At 40.6% G+C, this 10,621-nt stretch overlaps 1 protein-coding gene across 1 annotated transcript in view; it reads left to right on the top strand.

Moving 5' to 3' along the window:
• The first annotated feature begins 229 nt into the window (after window positions 1-229).
• Window positions 230-10,621, top strand: part of SLC35A1 (solute carrier family 35 member A1) — a 30,235-nt gene continuing 19,843 nt past the window's right edge. The window contains exons 1-2 of the mRNA XM_080666913.1: window positions 230-509; window positions 4,689-4,866. Of these exons, the coding sequence (XP_080523039.1) occupies window positions 410-509; window positions 4,689-4,866 (278 nt within the window). The 5' untranslated portion in view covers window positions 230-409. The remainder of the gene's footprint in view (window positions 510-4,688; window positions 4,867-10,621) is intronic.

Genomic DNA, 10,621 nt, shown 5'->3' with positions numbered 1-10,621 from the left:
AAGTAAGCGGTAACAATGGAAGGGAATGGACCTGCTGGAAGTTACAACGTTGCTGGAAGTAGTTTCTGTTATGAGTTACGAGAGTTTCTACAATAGCTTCCCACGGACAAGAATCACAAAGGCTAACCGAAAATCCTTATTTGCTGTCAACTTGGTGAGGACTACAATTCCCAGAAGGCAACGCTCCACTCCCTTGGCTCCACTCCCTTGGGAGTTGTAGTTTACAGAAGACTCCTTCCCATCGAGTTTTACACACTTGTCCGCAAGGACTCGGCCGTGAAGGCGTCTCCTCCACCCGTAGCGTCTCACTGTCGGGAGCAGCACGGATTTCCGCGCCTAATCTTGTCCCTGGATGGCCGGGAAGCCGGCGGCCGGCCGCAAGGCACTCTAGGCCGAGCGCTTCGTCTCTATGACGACGGGAGGCGGTCCTGGGTATCAGCGTGGCTGGCTCGGAGGAGCGCGCGTCAGTTCCGCGCGGGGCTGTCGGGGGAAGATGGCAGCGGCGAGAGGTGAGCCTGGGGCCGCGGGAATGGGGGAGGACGCAGGGGGCGGCAGAGGAGCGCCAGCACTCGGCGGCACCCTCGGCGCCGCGGGGCTCCGGGGCTAGGCGGAGGCGCCGGGCATCAGCAGCGCGTGTGGAGCTGCCCCCGGGAGTCCGCGCCGCCGCTGGTCCGGGCAGCCAGCCTCCCACTGCGGCTGCCTTCGCGCGGGATCGTTCGGCGGCTCCAGACCGCCTCGGCCCCAACGAGCTGGTGGTGGGTGGGAACCAAAGTCAGACCGGGGCTGCGCGGACCCGGGGAGGGCCGGGCACAGGCCCTGAGGGACCCGCGTCTCCCGGTCCGGTCGGGTCCGCACGCCCGCGGTCACAGGTGCGCCTCCTGCCCTGCGGTGCTCAGAGGCGAGAGGGCAGTTCCAGTGCGGAGCCCGAGCGCGGCTGGTCCTGTGACAGCCGGTAAGAAGGTCACTGGGGCTTTAAGGCACAGACACCGCCGGGAGCTGGAGAGAGCAGTGTCCCAAGGACAGTGCTGTGTGTGCTTAAAGGGGACACGGATGTTTTGGGTGGACGGTGAGGAGATCCACCCCCTCTCCGCAGGAATGGCTCGTCTGGGTACTATTTAATGACTAATTGCCGTTTCCTGAGGGTGAGTGTGGTGAATCCGCAGCTTTTCTGTTTTGCTGAGTAGGGTAAGTTGGGACCGGAGCTGAATTTCTGGGCGGTCGGGCAGTGGCAAGGAAGGGTTGGGTGGCACCCGATTCTTTCTTCACTCTTCCCCATAGAGCTTCATCCCTGAGTAAAAGTTGAACAAATATTTAAAAACTGTCTTTTGCATGGGTGCCAAATTAGTTTCCTGGTTGGGGAGTCCGCATTTATCATTTAAGCCCTGTCGAGGATGATTGCCTGTAGTTTCATGTGCTTCTTTTATGCATGTTCCCATTTCAAATAAGTCCAACCTTAAGAGCCTTAAAAACAAACAAAGCACAGGAAATAAAAGGAGAAAGACAGAATTGTTTTGATAATTAACAGGATGGGAACAGCAAGAGTAATGAGTGAAACTTAAAGGAATCCAAGTCATTATCTGAAACAGTTGTAACATTTTATTGGTCTTTAGGCTATTGCCAGTACATATTTGTGTGCCTTGGTCATGTTATAGATCTCATATGCAATCTAGGAACATATAATCCTAACAGAAAAGCAGTTGCTATAGCTTCCGGATATTCCCAAAGATTTAACTGGAACTTCCTGAACTTCCAAGTTCTCAGGCATTAAAAATAATCCCCACTCTGAAACATAGTAAAATATAACAAAACAAAAAAAACTTCAAACCTTAAGTTTCTTTTGGGGAACATTGGTCTACACAGAAACAAATAATGTGAGGGAGCGAATGGGACTTGGTGAGAAATGGAAAGCAATGCAGCTGTGCTGATGTGTCAGCTCAGTGGTTACAGGCCTTGGGCACCATGTGAGTACTTAGCAGAATTTACAGCGAGCACATGACATGAACTTTTGATTTTTACCTTGGAAAATATGAAATTGCTAATAATTGAAATTCCATACTGGAGAATTTGTGAATGGAGTGAAGAACTATTTTGATCCAGTGTTAAACTGAAATGAGAGAAAAAAATGCTTAAAAGCATTAAGTATTTATTTAAAGTTTATGTTTTTAAGTATTCCATACCAAGCCCTATATGTTTTATAAATGTCTGAATTTACTTGTTTGCTCTTCCATTTAGAGCAGTAGTTATTTTCAAGAATATCATATATATTCCTATATAAATATACAAATAGGTGTACTTTCATAGTTGATGGCAATGATAACTATAGGTCTCATTATACTTGTAGGCTATAAATATTTGGTTTAGTGTTCAAGCTCTGTGTTGCTTTTGGGATAGTTTTCAGCTTGGCAGTCCCAACCTCTATTATTTATCAAAGTGTTGATAATCTATTCTAGGACATGGGTTGGCTATTTTTTTTCTGTAAAGGACTGGATGTCATTACTAGTCAACTCTGCCATTCCAGGGCAAAAATGTGGGAACAGCTCTAGCTGGTTTGGCTCAGTGGATAAAGCGTCAGCCTTTGGACTAAAGGGTCCCGGGTTCTACTCTGGTCAAGGGCCCATGCCCCGGTTTCAGGCTTGATTCCCAGTAGGAGGTGTGCAGGAGGGAGCCGACCAATGATTCTCTCTCATCATTGATGTTACTCTCTCTCCCCCTCTCCCTTCCTCTCTGAAATCAATAAAAAAAAAAAAAAATGTGAACAAATGAGCATGGCTGTGTTCCAATAGTGCGTTATTTATGGATTCTGAATTTGAATTTTATATAATTTTTGTGTCACAAAAGATTATTTAAATTTTTTCCAACTATTGAAAAATAGAAAGCTGTTCTGAACTTGCAGGCTATATAACAATAAGAGATGAGATGTAGTTTGCTCACCCCTAATCTAGAAGATGGGAAGTGCTTTCTCCTTTATTGAGTAACTAAAGGTTATTGCTCTTTATTTTTGAAGTTATATACTTTTCCCTTGTATAGGAAAGTTTTAAAACAAAGGAAGTATTGTAGTGATCTTCACTTCCTTTCACATAAACATTGCTTTTTGGCTCAGATCTTTTGGAAAGAAAGTTTAGGCAGATATAAGCTCTTTTTCTTTTGTTCTACCACATTACTTTTTAGTTAATAACTGATAAAATTTTAAAAATTGTCTGTAATTTACAAATAATTCTTTAGTTACCCCCAGGGCAATATTTATATTGAAGAACCTATAACCTTGAAAGTTTCTGCCTCACATATGTAACTCCTGTTTTATTTCCCTATGAAAACCATCTTTGAATTGTGGTTAGGCTCCAAAGCAGTGAACAAAAACAAACTTAGTGTATGTTGTGGTTACAGTAGCAGCCCAGGCTGGCCCCTGTCCAGAGGGGTGACTGATTCTTCATTGGGCTGCCAAAGTATGGCCCACTGGCCAAATCCAGCCTGTCACTTGGTTTTGTGCGGCCCATGGTTTTTACTGATGTGAACAGTTGCAATTGATTTGATGGAGCAGTAATTCTGAAGACCAATGAAGCAAAATGTTACCCCTCGAAATAATTCTGTTCTCAATAGCAGACATATATTATAAAGCATTGTACTCAATTGTTATATTTTGAATTTGTCAAAAAATTTGTTTTCTCTTGCGTTACATGCTATTCTTGATTTTGCCTTGTAGGCTGAGACGCCTAAAATATTTACTATTTGCGCCTTACAAAACATTTTGCTGACCCTTGTGTAACCTGAGCCTGAAGCTTTGAAAGGTTAAGATAAGAGGTGGGAGGTTTGTAAAGAAAGTAGAAATAGTTTGAGCCTTGGGTGATGGCAGTATCAGAGCAGGGCTGGGAGTAAGGAAGTATGAGGGAGACCGGGTACCCCAGTGACTGGGCTTTATTGAGGTTGTTGGACCCACCCTGGTGCCCGAGTGATGGCTGCTGCGCACATATACTTGCAAGCAGTTCTTAAAATTGAGTGTTTATACGTTGCACATATCCGGCATTCCCAGTTTTATAGGGCTTCATTCTTAATACTCTTCTCTTGAGTTATGAAGTATTTTTCTGTGCATAATGCTATGAAATAAGAGGCTACATGATTTGTTTTTATTATATGATAAAGTTTTATATTAAGCTCCACTTTTATCACTCAGTCCTTTTTTTCTCTCTGCTGTCTTTAAATTTAGGATATAAATTGCTATGATTGTTTTCATAAGTTTGAGTTATAAAGATTACATAAAACTAGAGGCCTGATGCATGAAATTCATGCAAGGGGCTTCCCCACCGCAGGCGGCGGCTGCCTCGGCCCCCGCCACTGTGGCTTCGTCCGGTAGGTTGTCTGGTCTAATTAGCATATTATGTTTTTATTATAGATTATTATAGGTAGGTAATTTATGATATCCCAAACTAGAGTCAGTCTTGCAATTGAGGCATTCCCTGGAACAAAATCAGTGCTGAATCAGTTGATATTCAAACTCAGCTGTATTTTGTGTATGTATGTATGTTTATGTTCATATAATTGGGAAGTATTGCTTTAAGTAAATTTTTAAATATGGGTTTAAAAAGTTATTTTGTGCTTGAAGTTGGAAGGCATTTTGAGGTACAATGTTGATTAAATTTTATATACATTAATATTGTTTACTAAATAATATCTTTGTTGTACATATTTTCCAGAAAATGTCAGTTTATTATTCAAGTTATACTGCTTGACAGTGATGACCCTGGTGGCTGCAACGTATACCATAGCTTTAAGATACACAAGGACATCAGACAAAGAACTCTACTTTTCAACCACAGCTGTGTGTATCACAGAAGTTATAAAGTTATTGCTAAGTGTGGGAATTTTAGCTAAGTGAGTATAATTACCTTTTAATGAAATAAGTTATTTTTTCACTTAAGGTACTTTCATTATTAGAAAAAAATCAAGCTACATTTTTATATGTTTGATTGCTGTAGAGCAGTATTGCTCAACTTGGGGCGATTTTGCTCCCCATGAAATATTTTTGGTTGTCCCAACTTGAGCGATGCTACTGGCATGTGGTGGGTAGACAAAGGATGCTTCTAAACATCCTGTAATGCACAGGACAGCATACACACCAAACAAAGACTTACCCAGCCTTAAATCTGAGTAGTGCCAAGGAGTTGGAGAACCTTGAGCCAAATCCAGCTTGCTGCCTGTTTTGTTGCAGCAGAGACGGTATGATTCACAGAGCCTAAACTATATGCTATTTGGCCTTTGCCAGAAAAAGTTTGCTGACCTGTTTTAGAGGATTATAATGATGATCGTAGTTAACATCTCTTGAGTGTTTACTGTGTTAAGTGCTAGGCACTGTGCGTTGTGCTTTTCATTATGTCATTTAGCCTTTATATTTGTAGATAAATGCTACAATTACCCCCATTTTACTTGTACAGCGTCTGAAGTCCTCAGTATTACACTGTTAATATGTGGCAGCACTGGGCTTTGAATCAAATAACATCATATGAGAATCATTTTAGCTAAGGATGCGGTGTAAAAGAGGGTTAAGAATAGGGACTTTGAAGTGAGACACCTAATTTTCATCCTAGCCTCGTTGGGATTATGATTTTACATGCATTTCTCACCTCTCTAAGCTTTAGTTTCTTCCTTATTTAATGGGAGAACAAAATACAGGGTTGTGAGAATGAAATAACATTTTGTAGGAAATTACTTAGGGAAAGATTTATGATAGGTGAGCCCATCTGGGTCATGTGAGCAGGTGAGACTTCCTACAGGTTTCGAGATATGAGTGGGGAACCAACGCAGAATAGCATGTGTCAGAGTTTAGGTAGAAAAAATTACACTTAAATTTCATTTAACAAATGATTATTAAGTGATTTCTATGTGACAGTTTTATAACAGGTACTGAATGTACAGGTGTGAATGAAATAGATATGGTTCCTGCTTGCTTGGAACTTAGGTTTAGTAGAAGAGGGAAAATCAGTAAACACATATGACTACAAATAATCATGTGGGGAAAAATACTGTAAACATGGCTTGGGGAAGGAGAAAAGAACAGGAAAATAACTCAGGCCAGAAGGTGGAAAGTTTTAATGTATTTGAGTTTAAAATATATCTTCCAGGCAGCCTAACTTGTTAGGTTGCAAGTAAGGTAAAATCTCAGACCTTCCACTTTCTTACTTAAAAAGGTTTATTTTTATGGATATTTGGCTTTCATTAAAGGATTCTTCATTTTGGATAATGTCAGCTAAATGAGAGGCCTTATTGTACCTTTAAAAGTAAGTGTTTCAGCTCTAGCTGGTTTGGCTCAGTGGATAGAGTGTCGGCCTGTGGACTGATGAGTCTCAGGTTCGATTCCGGTCAAGGGCACATGCCTGGGTTGTGGGCTCAATCCCCTGTGGGGGTGTGCAGGAGGCAGCTGATCAATGATTCTCTCATCATTGATGTTTCTATCTCTCTCCTTCCTTCTTTCCTCTCTGAAATCAATTAAAAAAGTGTTTCAGCCCTAGTGGGTTTGGCTCAGTGGATAGTGTTGGCCTGGAGACTGAAGGGTCCAGGTTCAATTCTGGTCAAGGGTATAATGCCTGAGTTGCTGGCTTGATCCCCAGTAGGGGGCATGCAGGAGACAGCCTATCATTCATTCTCTCTCATCATTGATGTTTCTCTTTCTCCCCCTTCCTCTCTGAAAATCAATAAAAAAATATATATTTTTTAAAAAGTAAGTGTTCCAAAGGCAAAAGTCTCTATGTTTAAAACTTCAGGACAGTTTCCATCTAACAACCTAAGAGCGAATAAATTAATAAAATCTTAAGGTTTAACTTCTTTTATGATAAATATAGGGTTGTTGGAAGAAGAGGGATAGGGGAACACATTTCTTCTCTTTATTTCCTGATTTCCTTAGGGACTCAAGATTGAAATGGGACTGTTAAGCATGAAATGAGCCATTTTATTAATTTATTTTTTTAATATATTTTATTATTTTTTACAGAGAGGAATAGAGAGTTAGAAACACCGATGAGAGAGAAACATCGATCAGCTGCCTCCTGCACACCTCCTACTGGGGATGTGCCTGCAACCAAGGTACATGCCCTTGACTGGAATTGAACCTGGGAACTTTCAGTCTGCAGGCCGATGCTCTATCCACTGAGCCAAACCGGTTAGGGAGAAATGAGCCATTTTTAACTGTAAGATCAAATCATGGTTCAGTTGTTTTGTGACCCTTAAGAATTTTAAAAAACCAAATGTGCAAAAAAAGCAATGAGGCTTTTGGTGTAACTTAGCAGTTAGGCTAGTCTTCTGCCAACCCACCTGCACAGACTTTGTTCTATTTTGATGTTTTATGGTGTGTAGTATTTATTTTTCAGCTATTCAATGCTATGGGTATGGTCAGTTATAGTTTGTTTTGTGGAAACTTTTTTTGAAATTATATAAAAACTAGAGGCCCAGTGCATGGATTCGTGGACCAGTGGGGTCCCTCGGCCTGGCCTGAGGGGACTGAGCCAAAACTGGCTCTCTGACATCCCCCGAGAGGTCCCGATTGCGAGAGGTCAGTTCTCGGGTGACGCACCCCAGATTCGGGCTCCCTCCTCTCTGCTTCTGGGACCGTCACTGGAGAACCACCACTGCCAAGTGACCACAGCTTGGCAGATCCTGTGTTAAGCATCTGCCCCCTGGTGGTCAATCAGCCAGTCGCTTAGGCTTTTATATGTATAAACTAGAGGCCCGGTGCATGAAATTCATGCACAGGGTGGGGGGGGCAGTCCCCTCAGCCCAGCCTGTACCCTCTCCATTCGGGGACATCCCTCTCACAATCTGAGACCGCTGCTCCTAACTGCTCACCTGCCTGCCTGATCACCCCTAACTGCCCCTCCTGCCAGCCTGATCACTCCTAACCGCCTCTGCCTGCCGGCCTGGTCACCCTTCACTGCTCCCCCTGCCGGCCTGGTCACCGCACGCAGCCTGCTGTTCAGTTGTTTGGTTGTCCCTCACCAACCCCCCTGCAGGCCTGGTCACCCCATGCAGCCTGCTGTGCAGTCATTTGGTCGTCCCTCACTAACCCCCCTGCTGGCCTTATTGCCCCATGCAGCCTGCCGTTCAGTCATTTGGTCATCCCTCACTACCCCCCCTGCTGGCCTGGTCATAGGCAGCCATCTTGTGAGGGTGTGAGGGTTAATTTGCATATTACCTCCTTATTATATAGGATGTCACAGACTGGTAGCTACAAAATGAAATGGAAGAACATTGTGATTGCTTTTTCAGTAATATGTGATGATTGATTTAATGAAGCTAAAGCATAGCCACCAATTTGGGAAAGATACCCAGGAAAAATGTTGAAAGTTGATTGTAGATCTTGAAAGGAGAGTTGGCTTATAATAATTCACCTGGAGCAGTTTGAAATAGGGAAAAGATGAATAAAATACACGGCCAGGCTATGACTGGGCCACTAAGTGAATTGAACAGGTAAGAGTTGCAACAAATTAAAGAGCTTAGAACTTTATATGTGTCTTTCCTATTTCTTGGTGTGACATTTGCAACAAAGTAATAGATTTTCCAGATGTTCTCCATGCTGTCATTTCTTGTTCACACATTAAAATTTGTAATTAAAAAATAAGTTTCAAAGGCAAGTAGGATATTATATAGTTTTTAAAAAACACATGTTGGCTATCAGTGCTTTATTTGCTGTGATGGAGAAACTTCTAAATATAAGAAAATATTTGTTACTTGCAAAATTTTTGAGTTGATTTGTTATATATAAAGCTAACTAAAATTGATTTCATATTTTTGAATTTATATCTGTTTGAAAATTCTTTACCACAGTGTTAAACTAATTCTTTCTATAAAGCTAAGTCTTTCTATGAGACTAGACTTTTTTTTTTAAATCTTTGTGTTCATAGTAGGAGCAATACTTTTATCATCTTTGAGAAAGGATAACCATTTCAGGATATTGTGGGAGAATGTGAAAGAATTGTATGAGAAATAACAAAAGGTTTAGAACTTGAAAAACCTCTTCAGAGAAGAAAATACAGGAAAAAAAATTTTTTTGATGATTAAAATAATAAATTTCCCCCATGTTCACAGGAAAATAAAGTTAATGTAAAAATTAGATAAATTATTACTGAATTTTTATTTCACATTTTTAGAGAATGAAAGAAAAAGGGAAATAAACTGGAACTACTATTTAAATGGAAAAAACTATTGAAGGAAGAAAATTATTTTTCCTTTTTTCCCACTTTAACCTATGGTAAGGTATAACTTTATCGAGTTGATTCACATATCATTGCAGAACTTTATCTGAACTGTGCAAAGCTTAACCTCTATAGACCAGCCTGTCTGGCTGCTTATTTAGTATGGTTTCTATACTATTTCTATAGTAATGCTCTTTACTCAGTAATATTTTCAGTCTTGGCTAATTGTTAAAGTAAATGCACATCATTTTATACTGTGTGGAGATGGCAGAGACTCAATAAATTTCTTGAATTTCATAGTGTCTTGCTTATAATTAAGGTTCATTTACAGAGAAACATATCACTGCCACGTCCAAATAATAGGTGTTTCACTCCCTCCAAACATTTTAAGCATCTAGTCATGCTATGTCTGTTTCAATATATTATTAAAAAGATGTAATGGGATAATTAGTTTCATTCATTTATTAAGCCCCAGTTATGTGCTCAACACTGTTCCAGATGTAAGAAGTATTGCTGAAAACTAAGAAGGCATAGTTTTTCCCATGGAACTTATAATCTAGTAGAGAATCAGATACTTAAGCAAATAGTAAGTAGAAGATGCTGTAACTATAATAGAGGGCTTCCATTTGGATTGGAGGGCTTTCTCTCTGAGGATATTATATTTAAACTAAGACCTGAAGATTGAGTAGAAGATATACAAGAAAAGAGCAGAAAGAAGTAAAAGAGAACAGTGTTAAGTCCCTCATTTTAAAGAATAATGAATTAGTGTGTCTGGAGAATTGTGAGAGGGGAGTAAAGGAGGAGAGATCAGAAGGATATCAAGAGCAACCCTTTGGCCCTGTGAAGGATTTTGTATTTTATTTGACCTTGTTTTATGTGTGTTTCTGTTTAAAGACACCTTATTTAATATATATTATTGATTCATTAGCATTGAACTCACAGCCAACACTAGAACTCATACCTGGACAAAACTTACCTAATGTGTAATTTCTCTCTAAGCCATATAACAGCCTTCTTGCACTAAGGAGCACTACACTTTGTAGCACTACTCTCGGGGGCCATTTTTAAACAGTAAAATCACCAAAAAATAAAAAATAAAAATTAAAAAGCACAAAAATGTAAAAAAAAATTGGCACTAAATAGACTGTGCTTGTTTACAGTATGATCTGAAATAAGAAGTCAGAGTATCGCCTTTATTTTACTTCGGCTGGAAATGTGAGCATCAGGCCACTCAACATTTTTGCAGCTCTACATTTCCACCCGTCACTGTGAAAGTGCTGTGAGGATTGATTCTGGGATTACAAATACATTTTAGCAAACTGGCAGATTCACATACACAGAATCCATGACTAATGAGGATCAACTGCAATAGATGAGGGTAAGGCAGGTGTCAAGAATCATATCTTTTTTTGTATAGAAGAGTAGGTAAATAGAGATTTTGTGTT

This window comes from Plecotus auritus (genome assembly GCF_963455305.1).
Source record: "Plecotus auritus genome assembly, chromosome: 4".
Lineage (NCBI taxonomy): Eukaryota > Metazoa > Chordata > Mammalia > Chiroptera > Vespertilionidae > Plecotus > Plecotus auritus.
The sequence above is the reverse complement of the archived record's forward strand: the minus strand, read 5'-3'. Positions and strand labels throughout refer to the sequence as shown.